At 42.2% G+C, this 18294-nt stretch overlaps 1 protein-coding gene across 1 annotated transcript in view; it reads left to right on the forward strand.

Moving 5' to 3' along the window:
* PKHD1 (PKHD1 ciliary IPT domain containing fibrocystin/polyductin) overlaps window positions 1-18294 on the forward strand; it is a 980909-nt gene that overhangs the window by 241954 nt on the left and 720661 nt on the right. Inside the window, exon 34 of the mRNA XM_030198735.1 lies at window positions 6909-7119. Coding sequence (XP_030054595.1) covers window positions 6909-7119 — 211 coding nt within the window. The remainder of the gene's footprint in view (window positions 1-6908; window positions 7120-18294) is intronic.

Here is an 18294-nt window from a genome sequence, read left to right on the forward strand (position 1 = left end):
AACTTTGATTTAGTATATAAGCTCTTTCTTGGAATAGCTGTCTCTGAAATAGAAGGAAAGCGAGATAAAAGAAACTTTACCTTTCAAGTCACTCTTCTATACCCTAATTCCAGAGAATGACATAGAATTCATTTATATGGAAATAAGAGGGGAAAATGCTTATGCTTCAAAAGAAATAAAGAAAGAATAAGGAATCACCTGAGAAATTAAACATAAAGAAGGGGAAGAAATGTAATTCTCTGTAGTGCTTTTCATATAGTCTCTATCCCAGAGCTCTGCAAAAGCTATAATGAGCTGCAGCTGCTTGTCATGAACTGAAAGAATAAAGAAATGTTAAAATAGACTAATGATTAAGGAAAAGAGAGAGGAAAGAAAAGAGAGAAGATGATGTCCAATAGCCCCTAATGATTTTGCTTCTTAACCTAACGGAGTGTTTCTATTGATTGATATCCATAGAAGCACTGGTATTCTTTTGATTTTTAGACCAAAGATTGCTCATCTCACCTAGTCTGCAATAACATTCCAAAGGGTCCACGTGTTAGGCTGCAATGAAATTGGGCTTTAAGTCCAATGTGCTATATTAATTAAATGTCACTGGGCTTATTTTTCATAATATGCAATTTATGAAGTTACTATTTACCAATGGACTTTGTTTCAAGTGTCAGAGCAAAAGTACGTGCTTAACTTGCTGTTGGGTACAAGGTGCCCCCAGATATTTGCATTTAGTATGCATGGGTTACCTGCAGAGCCAAGAACTAGGTAGTTATGTAGCATGCTGACATTTTGGGGACAGCTAAAGCTCAGCGAGCAGGCTTTTAAAATTTACTGGGGACTCAGCTTCTGAAGAAGGAGGAGGAATGTTATATAAGAGCATGTTGCTTTCCTGTAAGGTATGAGTTCAGAACAGACTGCTCAGCTCCTGAGGCCAAAGGAGAAAGGGTGCTTTAAGAGAGTGCTGGTTTTCTTTGAAATACAGAGTCACTAGCTTTGAAAGTTAGACTTGCAGATTGGCTTCTTTGAAAATTTATGCTCCAAATTCACAACTTCATATTTAAGAGCCTTAAAAGTGGATGGCAACAGAGTCAGATTTAGGATGGGTAAAACATTTGGGAGCTGTTGCACTGATTTTTTTTTTTAAATTACTAAACCTAAATTAGGCTCTTAAATCTAAGCAGTAGTGTATCTCATAAGAATATAAGAGTAGCCATACTGGGTCAGAACAATGGTCCATCTACCCCAGTATCCTGTTTTCCAAACAGTGGCCAAGCCAAGTCACAAGTACCTGGCAGAAACCCAAATTGTGGCAACACTCCATACTACAAATCCCAGGGCAAGCAGTTGCTTCCCATGTCTGTCTTTTGTCAAAATTAATTGATTCTGACAAGTGACACACCCACTTCTGGGGTTTCCAGCCAATCAGAAGTGAGGACAAGCCCAATCATGCCCACTTTCCCTATTTTGATGTCACTGCCCAAGGCACATCCAACCCACACCACTCCCTGCCCCTTTGGATGACATCACCAGATAGGATGACCCTGCCCAAGAATCACCTCCTTTGCATAGCCACCCCCTCTGACCCACCTTATTTGTATAGCCCCATCCCAAACCCCACCTCTTTTCATAGCCCAGCCCATAAACCCCACCCATTTGGTGACATAACAGGGAGTGATATCATAGTCACACCCCCTTTTCAAGATGGTAGCCACTACTGTATGCATCACATCACTTCCTGTTTCCACTACTAGCCTCCATCTTAGATGGGGTCATATTTTGGGAAGTGACATTAAAAAACCCCTGACACTGCCCCCTACAGCCTCATTGGAATATAGTTGTGCATGCACAACAACCTTTTTTCCGAAAGGAAAGAAAATAGATATTTTTGTTTTCTTTTTCTTATATTTTTTTTCTTTCAAAAGGATACCTTGTGCTTACTTTTAAAGCTGGTTCTTTACTTTTTTCTCACATGAAAGATAATAGGCATTTGTTTTCTTTCAAAAGGATATTTTGTGTTTACTTGTTTTGCACCCTTTCTCGGCAGTTCTAAAGAAATAAATCTCACTCTCTACATCCTTCTGACCCCCACCTTTTTCTCTGTCTGCAGCCTCTTCCCTCTTTCCCCTAGCAAACCTGTTTATCATACAGTCACATGTATAAACATGTAAGCGAGGTGTTATATATTTTCTTCTTGGGTTTGTAATTTCCTGGTTATATGATTCCCATATTTTTTTCATTTTTTTGTGATAAGCTCATCGTGAAACTAACGAACACACGGCCTATCATTCACAAAGTACCTGCAGTTGGCGGCAGTGGGTTCAACAAGATGTCCACCAACACACCACTGTGCTACATGTGACATTTTATAAGATTAGCTGACACTATATGGCAGCAAGTGCCATTTTGAGACTCTGCAGCTATATGAAGCATGATACAAAAATTTTTTTCAAAACAGAAATACTTACTTTCTTGCCAATCTAAAACTTCCAAGCCACTTGAGACATTTCTTTGAGCAGTAGGAATGATTGGGAGCCATGGTGCTGTTCATATTTTGCGCTGTCAATATACACGACAGACTATCAAGTTCATCATATGTACCTTTTTTGATTGTTTTAAAACAATGGTTTGAGGACCTGCAAAACACTTACACGGTTGCTTTTTGAGGACTGTATCTTTTCTTTTTCTGCTGTAAGCATGTTCTAACAGGATGTGTGATGATGCTTTACAGTTGTTTTTTCCATTCTTATCCCCAGACCCCTGACACACTGTGTAATTGTGTTCTTCCTGTGTACAACACATAGGCTATAGTAAGTTATGCATTCATGTTAGTTGATGTGAAGAGACAATGTAGTGTTTTAAAAATCTTACCCTACCACTGTAGCTGCTCTCTGTAGATTCCATTTCTGTGTTGTGGTGGTGGTGGTGGTGGTGGTGGGGGGGGGGGGGGGGGGTTAAATTTTAAAACTAAAAAAAAAAAAAGCATACAGGCCGTATACTCTCCAGCCATACGATTCCTCCTGTAGTCTAACCAGCTGGGGGGGGGGGGGGGGGGGGATAAACATGCCTATGTGAAATATGATTGGACAAAGGAGGAGAGGTCCCTTCCTCTGTGACACCCACCCCTATATTTTTGGCTGACCGTCCAAAAGGTCAGTTGCAACCAGATGTGCTGATGTTGGTTTTACACAGCTTCATAAGAACACACATGATGCTTCATTAGTTTTATTATTTTCTTTATTATGATATATGTTTTTATTCTACAACTGTAGCCTATGCAGGCTGCAATCTACATGTGTATGCGTTGTCACTGTTCAACATGTTCCAAGGTCTGAAACAAAACAAACATGTTTAGAAGTACACACTTTTGTGAAAGGAATCATGTTTTCTTTCAGATTTAATACAGTTTATATAATTTATGAAATCCCTATCCTTCAATCCATTGGCCAAGCTATCTTTCTTCATATCCAGTCTTCAATTTCCCTGTTTTTACTGTGTCCGCCTACAGCTTGCCTTCTCTTTCCCTCACTCTGGCTCTCCTATTTCACTTCCTCTGGTTTCCCCAGTCTTTCACTAACTCTATCCTCTTCCCCCCATCCAGCATCTGCCCTATTTCTCTCCCATTCCATTTAGTGTCTTCCCTTTCTCTCTCCCCACTTCCATCCCCCTCTCTTTCTTCCCTTTCATTCAGCATCTGCCCCACTCTCTTCTCCTTCTATCCAGCATCTGCCTGCTGTCTCCCCCTTTCATCCAGCATCTGCCCCTTCTTTCCTCTGACACCGCTGTCACTGCTGTTGCTTCTCTAAATCAGCAGCAGTGGCAAAACAAAGGTAAAGTGATCATGGGGCTGCACTGTTCATACTCTTGGCTGCTGGCTCTACCCCAGAACAGGAAGTGACATCAGAGGGGATGGGAACAGCAGCTGCCAGTATGAACAGTGCAGCCCTGCAATCACTTTACCTTTGTTTTGCTTGCCACTGTTGGTCTTGGAGAAGCAGTAGCAGCAGGAGGTGGCAGTAGAAAAAGAGTGGGACAGGTTCCGGTACATCTGCTGCATGGCTACGTAGCTTAGAGAGAACATTGATTTGAGGGTGTCATGGCACCTGTGGTTCCTTCCAGTCTAATGCCTATGCATATTCCCTTTTCCTGCTTGTAAATGAGGCATATTTTCAAAGCACTTAGCCTTCCAAAGTTCCATAGGTTTCTGTGGAACTTTGGAAGGCTAAGTGCTTTGAAAATATGTTAGTTCAGTCCCCTTAGGGATTCATTGAAACACACACATTTTTACACACTCAGATGACTTTCTATAAGTAAGCACCTCCTTTTAGGTACTTTGATGCAGCACTGTGAATTCGTCACTGTGTTTGGCGTTTTAAACATTTAGGAAGAAGCACCGTTTTGCTTTACACTTGTGGAATTTTGGCTCAATTTGGCTCCAGTCACAAAGGGACAAATTCTACATGTGTTGAATCCAAGCTTTTCAGCTGGCTCATTATTATTAGATACAACTCAACCAATGACCCCTGAGGCAGGCACTGTATGCAGAAACACGGCCCATGTCAGGTCCACACTACAGGAGATTGATGTACTACTTGGATTTTTGCTGTTGAATTAAAGGATTTGTCCCGATTTTGGAGGCTCTTAGTGCTTTTCTTTGTTCTTTTTAATACGCATTCTATAACAGCATCTAGACACCAATATGCCATTAGAGAATACTAGCACAACCCAGTATTTATGTGCTTTGCACTAAGCATGCATAGTTACACCAGCCATAGACCCGGCACAACTGCATGCGCCTCAATGTGGCAAAAGGACGTGTAACTCCCAGTTTTCTGCAACGCATGTGTGCAACTTGGAGTCCTGACCATATGTACACGCAGTTGCATGCTATAGCAATTAACATGTGCCTTTATAGAACAGTGCTGGTATCTGACCATATTTGCATGGTTGTCATATACAGGGGCAGAATCTGGGTAATGTGGGTATGGCCTACACTTGCACATACACTTTGTATTGGTAGAAATTATGCTAAGCATTTATCCCACTTAGGCTAGTATTCTATAAAGGAAAATAGGCATTTACTTTATTGAATAGGGTTCTGCCAGGTGCCTGTTTATAGACATCTGGTTAGAGAATTGCCCTCTATCCACTGGATTCTATATATGCCCAATTCTGCAAGCAATTTAATTGCATGACGAGCCCATCAGCACCAATAATTGGGCGCAAATGATCAATTATTGATGCTAATTGGCAACAATTCAAAGCACACAACTCACTACAGGCTATTTTATAAAGATGACTGCATGAATTTCTTAGCATGTAACTGAAAGTGGGTGTGGCTATCGAAGGAACATGGGCGGGTCAGGGGCATTCACTAAAGGTACACTCAATATTGTAGAATTCGAGGGATCCATGCCTAATTTATCTGCAAGGATTTACACCAAGTTTCATTTGGTATAAATCCTCACATCTAAATGTTTGGCACAGATCCTGATGGTATGTGCTATTCTATAAACAGCGTCTAAAGAGTAGCATTCATCGCCAATTCTTGCACCCACTATAAACAGCGCTCAAGTTTGGTTGCATTTATCATTCGGGATTTAGAGAATGTGTTGGCATACTATATAGTCGGACCTTGCTGTGCACACAGCAGCTCATTGGTGCTTCACAGAGATGTGTCCAACCTAACTGTGCAGTGCCCTTGTGTTCTTTTGGAGTTGACCACGGTATATGGGGGTTAGGGACCAACCTTTACCTATTGGTGAGACATTGACACCTATACTTTGTAGCACGACATGGCTGCCATAGAGATGAACGAGAAGTGGAGAGGGACATTTGACACTGCAGTGTTACTCACCTGCCTGTACCTGCAGCTGGCTTCTTTTTTTCTTCTCAACATGCATCTCAAAAGTACATGAGCAACAAAGACCACTTCTCCTTATAAGAAATATAGTGACGTGACTTTTTAGCAAGGAATGATTCATACTTATAAGTCTGAAATATTAAATTCCACCAGCCTTGATGTGTGGCTTGATACCCCTCGTAGATTATCTGCCTTATGCTGCTGCAGGTGACGGACCCATTTCCTCAAATCCTCAGTCTGTGTGGAGACAAGGGGTGGGAAGGGAGAGGGAAGTTGAGTGGCAAATACATGACACATTTCAAAATGCTTCCTTAATATTCACAGTGATCTCATTTCCAGGTCAGGACATATGTGGCAATCTTACACTCTGAAATTAACATGCTGCAATCCTGATGGATCAGTACAGATGCCTGGCACAGCATAGTGTGCATGGAGGTGGTAGTCTAGAGGTTAGAACAGTGGACTTGCTATTCAGAGGTGGCTGGTTCAAATCTCACCACCCCTTACCTGTCATTTTGAGCTATTCACTTTATCATCCGTTGGCATGGGTATAAGTTAGCAAGCAAACATAGCTGATATATACAATCAGGAGCTTTCTACTTACCTAGAGAAGGATGCCCCCATGTTAAAGGAATTGGTCAGCCTCTGCCAGGTCCTCCTATATTGCAGGCATGACCTTTTCCTGTGGCGATGAAAAAGTAAGAGCCTTTTTGGCTTTTCCAGGATTAATCTGGCCGACAGGAGGGTGTCAGCTTCAGAGAAATTTGGCTGCCTGTGGGTGGATGACATTTTTCCCACCGTCCCCACACAGATGACATCATCATGCATTACGCTGATTTTGGTGTGGAAATATCCATGGAGAATATCAGCATGAAAATCAGCGTTAAGTGCTGCTCTGTAAACAGTGCTGAACTTTAAGCGTCGTTTATAGAACAGCGCTTAGCATTCATTTTTTTCGGCGCCATATATGGAATTTCATCCAATATGCCTGTTCTGGTACAATAGTATTGCGATTTATGAAAAAATAGAAACTGTGTGCTTTTCTTTTCTACAGATTCTTTGGCATTTCTGTGCAGTTTCACTAAAGAGGCAGAAGCTAGCTGCAACGCAAGGAGTAACACTGCTATCCAGTGTGATGTAGTGGTCAGAGTGGGCATTCACAGTGAAACAAGACTGGCATCCTATACCTACATGTGCAATGAGTTGCTCTGTGCTGCTCTGTCTGAGAACTCTTTTCCAGCTTATATCACTGGCCTCTTTTTCAGGTATTTATTGTTTCTAATGCTTTCTTTCTTTCTATGTTGTTGTATATGCATTTAACCTGAGATGCCTAGTTTTAAAATCAACCTGATCTTTTTGATCAGTGATGTCCAAAATAAAACAATTTATTGAGACATACTGTCCCATCAGGCACATAAAAGAAAAAATGAAAAATGAGGTGGGGAGGGGCTGGAGCAATACAAGTTGGTTGCATAGATGAGTAGCTCCATGGTAACTTCATGTTTATTTTGCTACCCTCTGGATTCAGCAGTTGAACAGGCCCCATACGATACACCTATATAGTAAAGATGGTGAGTTCTAAACCTGAGAAATTGGACCAGCAATTCACTGCTAATGTGAGACTTAAGAGGCATAAAAGTGACCCTCCTACACCTGGTATGTAAACAGAGCCCAGAGACTGAGGACACTTTGTTGGCAGAAATGTGCGACTTCAAGTGCCTGATTGAACTGCATATGGAGGTGATGCAAGAAATTAAATTTAAAATCACTAACCCCACTGCCCAGCTGATGGCATCCTTGGAAAAGATCGAGCAGACAAGGCAGCTTTTAAGTTGAATGGAACAAATGTTGATGCAGGTGCTAAAAAACACCAAAGTCATCTGTAAATTACAGGCATACATCAACAACTTGTTTAATCAAAACAGTTGGAATAACATATTTATTCTCAGCCTGAAAAAAAGACTAGAAGGGATGTGATGCCAAGAAGTATAGAGTGATGCACTTGGGGTGCGGAAATCCAAAAGAGAGATACCGGATAGGAGGGGAGAGATTAGTAAACTCGACTCAGGAGAGAGACATTGGGGTGTTGATGTCGGAGGATCTGAAGGTGAAGAAACAATGCGACAAGTCGACGGCCATGGCCAGAAGGATGCTAGGCTGCGTAGAGAGGGGCATAACCAGCAGAAGAAAGGAGGTGTTGATGCCCCTCTACAAGTCATTGGTGAGACCCCACTTGGAATGTTGTGTTCAGTTTTGGAGGCTGTATCTTGCTAAAGATGTAAAAAGACTGGAAGTGGTGCAAAGAAAAGCTACGAAAATGGTATGGGATTTGCGTTGCAAACCATACGAAGAGAGACTTGCTGACCTGAACATCTATACCTTGGAGGAAAGGAGAAACTGGGGTGATATGATACATACGTTCAAATATTTGAAAGGTATTAATCCGCAAACGAACCTTTTCCGGAGATGGGAAGGCGGTAGAACTAGAGGACATGAATTGAGGTTGAAGGGGGGCAGACTCAGGACTAATGTCAGGAAGTATTTTTTCACGGAGAGGGTGGTGGACAGGGCTTTTTTTGAGGGGGTACTTGGGGGTACTGAGTACAGGCATCTTTTTCATTGTCTGCTAAAATTGACTCATGGTCCCCAAGTTATAGTAAAAGAGCTCAGGCTCCACACACCAGTTCTGCCTTTTCATAAATTCTGCGACTGGTTGCAGGGGCCCTGGCTATTGTGGGGTGGGTCCTTCAGTGATCACCCCACCCCTGAAGGGTAACATAGTAACATAGTAGATGACGGCAGAAAAAGACCTGCATGGTCCATCCAGTCTGCCCAACAAGATAAACTCATATGTGCTACTTTTTGTGTATACCTTACCTTGATTTGTACCTGTCCTTTTCAGGGCACAGACCATGTAAGTCTTCCCAGCACTATTCCTGCCTCCCAACCACCAGCCCTGCCTCCCACCACCGGCTCTGGCACAGACCGTATAAGTCTGCCCTGCACTATCCACGCCTCCCGCCACCGGCTGTGACACCCAATCTCGGCTAAGCTCCTTAGGATCTGGCATTTGAGTACCGGCACCTTTTTTGCTAGAAAACACGCACTGGTGATGGATATGTGGAATGCCCTCCCGCAGGAGTTGGTGGAGATGAAAACGGTAATGGAATTCAAACATGCGTGGGATAAACACAAAGGAATCCTGTTTAGAAGGAATGGTTCCGTGGAATCTTAGCGGAGATTGGGTGGCGACGCCGGTAATTGGAAACAAAACGGGAGCTGGGCAGACTTCTACGGCCTACGCCCTGATCATGACTGAATAGATAGGGATGGGCTGGAGTGTAAATTTTAAGGGGCTTCGATGTTAGCTTCAGAATTTAGTACAAAAACAGTACTGGGCAGACTTCTATGGTCTGAGAAAAGCAAGGACAAATCAAACTCGGGTATACATATAAAGTATCACATACCATGTAAAATGAGTTTATCTTGTTGGGCAGACTGGATGGACCGTACAGGTCTTTATCTGCTGTCATTTACTATGTTACTATGTTAAAATGAATGGTGAGTTGCCCATCTGGAACAATATTTAACACGCAAAAGTAGGGGCCCTGTTTACTAAGTCGTGCTAGCATTTTTAGTGCATGCTAAACCTTAGAAACACACATTGGAATATATGGGTGTCTTTAGCATATATTGCATGCTGTTTAGCGAGCGCTAAAAATGGTAGCACACCCTTAGCACTGCATAGTAAACAGGGCCCTAAGGGAAATACTGTGTAAATTGTATAATGAGGAAAGAATGAATGAATGAATGTTCCTTACTTCCTCATAGTACAGCTGTTGTTTTGTATCATCACATTTTTAGATCTCACATTTCTAACTTTGTTCTCTTCATTTTTTGCTGTTCCATTTCTTTTTTATATATTTGCTGTTTTACAGCCCTATTGGTTTATTTATTTATTTAATTGTTGTGAACATTTATATCCCACATAATCCCACTAAGGCAGGCTCTATGTGGCTTACAACATTTGATGAAAAGAACTACATAATAACTCTAGTACAAAACCCTAAATACCTGACCCATTGGCAACCCTCAAGGACTACTACTACTACTACTTAACATTTCTAAAGCGCTACTAGGGTTACGCAGCGCTGTACAATTTAACAAAAAGAGACTGGGAGTAAATACCAAGGTAATAGAGTTAAGAGGCTAATTCTATAACAGGGCACCTAGGATAAGAGGGTAAGCAGTCATCTATTTCAGGCCTGTTCTATAAAGAAAAATAGGTGCTTACTTTGCTTTATAGAATACTAGTACAAGTGGCAGAAAACATGCCTACATTTAAGGTGCGAACACTTACATCAGCCCTACAGCTGGTGAAAATGCCTGCACCTGGATGTTTGCCAGGATGCACTTAAAAATTTCTATAATAAATGTATCTGTGCACTCTGGCCACACTTCTCTACTGTACATCTTTGTAGTTTTCTGGTCTCTTTATGACTCACATTGTTTACATGCAACTATATTCTCTCTTTGTGTTACCTAATATTACTGCTTTGTAGTTTTTAACTTTACTTCTCTATTCTGTTTTTATATCGATATTTTACTGATATATTAGCATATTGATATTCATTATCTCTTCATATAGATTGCTTCTATGTGCTGTTTTGTGTATTGTGACACAGATACATTTTGATACCATCTGCATAGGTTAGTGCTCTGCTATTATCTGTATTTTTATGCCATGGCTCTTGTTTGCAATTTGATACTTTTCATATACAATCTTTTGTGTGAGCTTGATATATTCTTGGTATTGTATGTTTACTCTTCATGTGTTTTATTATTTTATTATGCTTTACGGTTAATTATTATATTTATTTATTTGTAGACTCCTGAGGCAGGCACACAGCTGAAACATGGTGCCATGTCGAGTCTTTGATTAAATAAAGACCCTTTGTTGACGATTGTCTCCTTGGTTTAAGTTTTGCTGGTTACACTATTTCTTTCCTTGTTGACTGTTTGATTGTAGTGTTCTATATCTCTCCTTTTTTTGTGGTTTTCATTCTTAAAATTAGTGCATGGCCATTAATATGAAAAATAGGAATTTTGGCCATTTTACCCCAGCGATAAAAATAGTCTTAGCTAGCAGGAATGACCCACGTAAGGGTTCGCTAAGTGAAAATTCAAAACTGTGTGGTGTTTTCACCCCTGACCTAATTTCACCCAGGGAATGCCTCCACTTTGATGGGATTCAAAATATGCACATTGTAAAACTGTGGTTTTACCTGTGTGCAGGGTAGGAAATATTTAGACAGCCAACCTACATGGACAAGATACTTTTACTCATGAAAATCTCTGTGAAAATTATTTATCTAATTTTAACCCGCCTTTGTCTGAAGGCTGTGAGGAAAAATATAGGATTGATTTCGTTTTGCTTTTGAAATGCTGGAATAATTTTTACTACTGGAGTTAAATATCACTCTTCCACTCTCTTAGGGCTTCTTTTACAAAGCCATGCTAGCGATTCCTACAGTGGTGGAAATAAGTATTTGATCCCTTGCTGATTTTGTAAGTTTGCCCACTGACAAAGACATGAGCAGCCCATAATTGAAGGGTAGGTTATTGGTAACAGTGAGAGATAGCACATCACAAATTAAATCCGGAAAATCACATTGTGGAAAGTATATGAATTTATTTGCATTCTGCAGAGGGAAATAAGTATTTAATCCCTCTGGCAAACAAGACCTAATACTTGGTGGCAAAACCCTTGTTGGCAAGCACAGCGGTCAGACGTCTTCTGTAGTTGATGATGAGGTTTGCACACATGTCAGGAGGAATTTTGGTCCACTCCTCTTTGCAGATCATCTCTAAATCATTAAGAGTTCTGGGCTGTCGCTTGGCAACTCGCAGCTTCAGTTCCCTCCATAAGTTTTCAATGGGATTAAGGTCTGGTGACTGGCTAGGCCACTCCATGACCCTAATGTGCTTCTTCCTGAGCCACTCCTTTGTTGCCTTGGCTGTATGTTTTGGGTCATTGTCGTGCTGGAAGACCCAGCCACGACCCATTTTTAAGGCCCTGGCGGAGGGAAGGAGGTTGTCACTCAGAATTGTACGGTACATGGCCCCATCCATTCTCCCATTGATGCGGTGAAGTAGTCCTGTGCCCTTAGCAGAGAAACACCCCCAAAACATAACATTTCCACCTCCATGCTTGACAGTGGGGACGGTGTTCTTTGGGTCATAGGCAGCATTTCTCTTCCTCCAAACACGGCGAGTTGAGTTCATGCCAAAGAGCTCAATTTTTGTCTCATCTGACCACAGCACCTTCTCCCAATCACTCTCGGCATCATCCAGGTGTTCACTGGCAAACTTCAGACGGGCCGTCACATGTGCCTTCCGGAGCAGGGGGACCTTGCGGGCACTGCAGGATTGCAATCCGTTATGTCGTAATGTGTTACCAATGGTTTTCGTGGTGACAGTGGTCCCAGCTGCCTTGAGATCATTGACAAGTTCCCCCCTTGTAGTTGTAGGCTGATTTCTAACCTTCCTCATGATCAAGGATACCCCACGAGGTGAGATTTTGCGTGGAGCCCCAGATCTTTGTCGATTGACAGTCATTTTGTACTTCTTCCATTTTCTTACTATGGCACCAACAGTTGTCTCCTTCTCGCCCAGCGTCTTACTGATGGTTTTGTAGCCCATTCCAGCCTTGTGCAGGTGTATGATCTTGTCCCTGACATCCTTAGACAGCTCCTTGCTCTTGGCCATTTTGTAGAGGTTAGAGTCTGACTGATTCACTGAGTCTGTGGACAGGTGTCTTTCATACAGGTGACCATTGCCGACAGCTGTCTGTCATGCAGGTAACGAGTTGATTTGGAGCATCTACCTGGTCTGTAGGGGCCAGATCTCTTACTGGTTGGTGGGGGATCAAATACTTATTTCCCTCTGCAGAATGCAAATAAATTCATATACTTTCCACAATGTGATTTTCCGGATTTAATTTGTGATGTGCTATCTCTCACTGTTACCAATAACCTACCCTTCAATTATGGGCTGCTCATGTCTTTGTCAGTGGGCAAACTTACAAAATCAGCAAGGGATCAAATACTTATTTCCACCACTGTACGTGGTAAATAAGAGGAAGCCCATTTAATTCCTATGGGCTTCCTCTCATTTGCAGTGTGGGAATTGCTAGCACAGCTTTGTAAAAGAAACCCTTAAAGACTAAAGGAAGTTGGTTTATGGAACTGGAACATACCACCTATGCACGCTTCTTATTTCTTTTCCCAGGTGGAAAATCCCAGTGCTTCAGATATTCACTAGAAGGCATATATCTAAAATGCTTTGTGGTTGTGCATAGAATGCAGTTTCATCTTTCTTACAGGAGATGAAGATGAGTTTTCTGAGGGTATTTATCTAGAAGATCTGTGGCTTTTGATTTACTATGCAGGCATTAATTAGGCAAGGGAATAAACCCAATATCAAGAAGAGAAGCTTTTTTTAAGAAAGGGAGACTTAAGGGTCTCTTCACAGCAGTTTGCAAGTAATTTTGTTAACAACTGTAAAATTAACTGTGTTCCAACATCTTTGAATGCATTTAAAACTGTTTTTAAATCAATTTGCAGACTCATTTGGTGAAGACAATTAGAGGACAGAAAGCATGGTATTAAACGCACTAGTGAGTGATCGCAGGCATTCACTAGGATGCACATGAGGCCTGCTGTTTAGCCTGTAAATATATATATATCAGGGGCGTAGCTAGGTGGGGCCACAGGGGCATAGGCCCCCATAGATTTAGTCCTGGCCCCTTCTACTTTTGATCCCCCCACTGACCCTCCCCCACCACTTTCAACCCGGTGCCGCTGCAAGGTACCTTTGCTGGCAGGGGTCCCCAACCCCCGCCAGCCTTAGTCTTTTTCAGCGCCAGTCTCCGGCGTGTTCGCTGATCTGTGCTGTGAGTCCTGACGTCCAGCATGTCCTGCACGTTCTTTTAAGTGAAACTGCTCAGTTTCACTTACAGGAACATGCAGGACATCAGGACTCACAGCACAGATCAGCGAACTTGCCAGAGACTGGCACTGAAGAAGACTAAGACTGGTGGGGGTTGAGGACCCCCGCCAGCAAAGGTACCATGTGGCGGCAGCGGCAGCAGCAGCGGCGGCAGGGGGGGGGGGTCTAAGGTGGCGGGGAAGGGTCGGCGGGGGAGGGGATCAAAAGTGGCAGGGGGGTTGGCAGCTGGGGAGGCGGGCTAAAATGTACCCCCCCACCTTGGGCTCTGGACCCCCCCCCAGATCTGGCTATGCCTGATATATAGGTAGACATTGTCAACAGAGGAAAAAGGGAGCCATGACAGGATCATGTTGTAAGTGGATTCTTTTTATTGTGGGGTGCATTATACTGTGGGTCCACTGTATATATTTTAACAGGTGACATGTAGGTCAATTTGTGCCAAACGTATGAATTCAGACACTATGAAAGACTAATTTGATTTTCTATCCCTTATGTACAAACACCTGAACTTGTCTATACCATTTCTTTTGTGTCCGCACTGACCCTACAGTTTGCACAGGTAGATTATCAGCATGCATCAGTGGCTAATGTACATCAGATTGGCTGTGGTGAGGACCTGGTGAATCAGGATGCTCATTTTAACTTAACATGGACAATATGGAGCTCTTAATCTTTCCCTACAAACTCACTTCCCCTCTTCCCTCTTTTTCTATTTCGGTGGATGGTGCACTCATGCTTCCAGTTCTCTTGGTTTATAATCCTAAAGTAATCTTTGAGCAGAGCGCCTAAAGAAAAATAAAGGATCCTGGTGGTTAGGGAGAGAGTGAACTCAGGGCTTAAAATGGAGTAAATGAAAAAGACCACAGACAAAAATGCAAATTAGACACAGATAGTAGTTTTAAGTAAAACATTTTTATTAGGTGACCCCCAAAATAGAGTTATCTAAAGTCTGTTTCAGACACAAAACAATGAAGATGACCAAGTATAGGTGGTTATGCAGAGTCGCCTTTGATTCTTTCGCTGATTCTCCTCTCTTGATGGTTTCTAGGCAACTATTCTCCTTGGAGAGATAACACTTCCCTTTCAGATGGTCACTGGCTCTAAATCAAGTGCTAACCACATATACTTTGTGTTGGATAACAAAATACCAAACTTTCCTTTAGACCTTCTAACAAAGAGGGTAATGCATCCAGTACGAAGATATGTAACTTTGTAAGTCTATGTGCTTTGAAAATGAGCACTTTAATATCTTTCCCATGAGTGTAAGTATAAAAATACCTTTAAGAAGATATAAAAATATATTCCTTTATTCCCTGATTGGGAAGCTAGGGATATAGCTGGGACTGTACTGTTCCCTCTAAGCTGAGTGGGGTCCTCCAACTGCATTGCTGCCAGTAGGGGGATTTGCTTCAATATTGTGTTTTCAATCACTAGCAACAGACAGGTTCAGTGGAGTCCTACAGAGCTTGCCTGTCCTTCACTATTGAAAATGTGATAGTGAAACAGCACCCCTCCCCAGAGGCGTAGCCAGATTTTGACATCAGGGGGAGCAGACTTTTGTAAAATAGGCGCCAGTGCAAGGCTGTAGGGCCAGGAGACAGGAAAGGGTTAAAATCCTCATAGGCATATATATGTGTGTTCAGTGATTCAGTTGTTTGGGGATGTTAAGATGGAGTGAGGTGGGGTTGGGGCAGGGCAGGGCAGGGCTAGGTAAAATCCTTAGGGTAAAGGTAGCACCTATGTCAGCAGCAAAGGGACAGTGAGGGCACTTTTGAACAAAGCAGTGAAGGACCCCTTCACTGTGTCTCTGGTGCACCTGCACTAGTCATTTCCCCCTAGTATCTCTATTACAGAAGGTATTTACACTGAATACACTCCAGGGAATTATGTGTCAATAACATCCATATACTGTACCACAATAATACTAATAATTTAACAGAATACTATTTACAGTATTCTGTAAATATATGCAGGTACTTTTAAAACTTGGCTCCCAGTCAGTTCTAGCTCTCTAGTCCAGCATCTTCCTGTTGGCCATGTGAACAGTGATATTCAGCAGCATTGTAACAGAAATCCTGTGGTTACTGGCAACCATAAGATGATTTGGCTATCACATTTTTGGTAAGTTGCCAAATGGCCACCAGGTTTACTACAGAGTTACAAAACATGTTTGGAATAGGCATTATCTATATTAGATGAATCTAATGGTTAGAGAAGTGAGCTAAGAACCAGAGAAGCCAGGGTTCAAATTCCACTGCTGCTCCATTATCTCCTGTACAAACTTAGAGTGTAAGCCTCCAGAGGCAAGAAAATACCTGTTGTATCTAAATGTAACTCACCTCCAGTTCAACATACATGTAGAAATACTACCATAGAACAGTAGCACTGATTCCTATGATTTAAACAACAAGAACCCTATGTAAGAAGAGGCAGCACAACAAACAATACACAGGATGCTAGAATAGCAATACACCTACCACTGGTACAACAGAACAAGTGAGACTGCTACAGAATTCTACACAGAAACTATTTGCCAACAGAATACTACACCTCGGTCACACACCAAATAAAGAACAAGGGATCACAAATTAGAAATATAAAGATAAAAACTGAACTGGGAAACCAAAGAAGTCAAACTAGGTATGTACCACAACATAGGAAAAATAAAAACAGAAATGTGTTTCCTTTTGTAATGAAAAAAATACAAAGACATCCATGAGGTACATTTCCCAAAGCTAATGTATTCCACCAAATAAATTCAGATAAAACACCTTTTTTCTACCTTTGTTGCCTGGGTACTTTATTTTTCCAAGCATATTGTTTCCAGTTTCTTCTTTTCTGTTTTCCTGTATATCTTCTGCTCTATTTCCAGTAAGTGCAGTCCATTTGTCCTTTCTCCACATTACTCTTATCGTTTCCTATTCCCTTACTATATCTCTCTGATATATTTCCTCTCTCTCTCTGTTTTCTGTCTCTCCCCTCAAATTTCACCTTCTCGCTCTTCAGTCCTCCACCTATATTTCACTTGCCAGTACCTATCAACTTTCCATGTCCTCCTCTCCGCCCTACATCTCCTGTGTCACTCCATCCCTGGCCTCTTTCCCTATAGTCCAGTAACTCCCTATCCCCTCTACACCTATGGTCAATCAACTTTCTGTCCTCTCTCTGTCCCTCCACCTTTATGGTCCAACAATTCTCTGTCCTCTCTTCCTTTCCCTCCACCCCTATTCTGCAGCAACTCCATGTCCTCTCTCTCTCTCTTTCTTTCCCTCCCTTATGGTCCAGCAGCTCCCTGTCCCCCCCCCCCCCCCCCCCCACCTCTCTCTCTCTCCCTTTCCCACACCTCAAAGCAAAGCTTCAGTGTTCAGCAGGGCAGCAGCTCGGAAAGGAGAGCCTACTCAGGAAATCCAGCCTGGTGCCAAGAGAAGTGGCTACACATATCCCAGTGCCATGCACCTTTCCCGGTTGTGTAAGTGGCAAACTGCACAGTAAAAATAAAAGCCTGCTAAGCATGGTTTAGAACCTACACAACCCAGGAAGGAGCACCTCCTCAAGGTCAAGGTTTGTGTCAGTGGCGTAGCCTGACCTTAGATTTTGGGTGGGCCCAGAGCTAATATGGGTGGGCACGCACTGTGTATATGAGTAGTGTCTGTTGGGATCCTACAAAATAATGCCTTAGAATTCACTTGATGATGGATTTCTAAGTAGTCTGCCCAACAGCTGCCCTGCATCAATATAACCACATACATACTTAATGGAAAAATTGATATTTTTAAATATAATTACATTATCCTATTATCTTAAAATTGATCATATGTATGTCTACTACAACGGCAAACCTCTCAACACACATGGCAGGATCCTACAATATAATTACATAGGAAAAATATATTCAAATTCTGGTGGCACCTCAATAATAGCAATGCAAAATTCCTTCACTACCAGGTGCTTTGTGAAGTAACACTAAAGCCTGCAAAGAAGCTTCTTAACACCAATTCTGAACACAAATACTAACAACAGTACATTTATAAAGACAGCGGTGAATATACATAGCAGGAATTTGCAATCCATTGGAAAATTCAGACAAGTCAGACTCATAACACCACACAAACCACATGCCAGCAGATTCTCTCACCTTGGTCACATGCAGAACACATACCAACCCTCATGAATTACAGAATAGAGGACCAAAAATTACAAACTGTCCTGTAGCCCAGCATCAGCCCTTCCCTTCCCTGCCCTACCCTTCCCTTCTTTTTTAACCCTCATCCATCCCCATAGCCCAGCATTAGCCCTATCCATCCCTTCCCCATCATCTATCCCGCAGCTAGGCATCACTTCTACCCTAGCTCCCCCCACCCCTCCCTGTAGCCTACTGTCTACCTGTTTCCCCCCCCCCATAGTCTGGCATCTCCCCTACTCTTCCCAAT

This window comes from Microcaecilia unicolor, chromosome 3 (genome assembly GCF_901765095.1).
Source record: "Microcaecilia unicolor chromosome 3, aMicUni1.1, whole genome shotgun sequence".
Classification (NCBI taxonomy): Eukaryota; Metazoa; Chordata; class Amphibia; order Gymnophiona; family Siphonopidae; genus Microcaecilia; species Microcaecilia unicolor.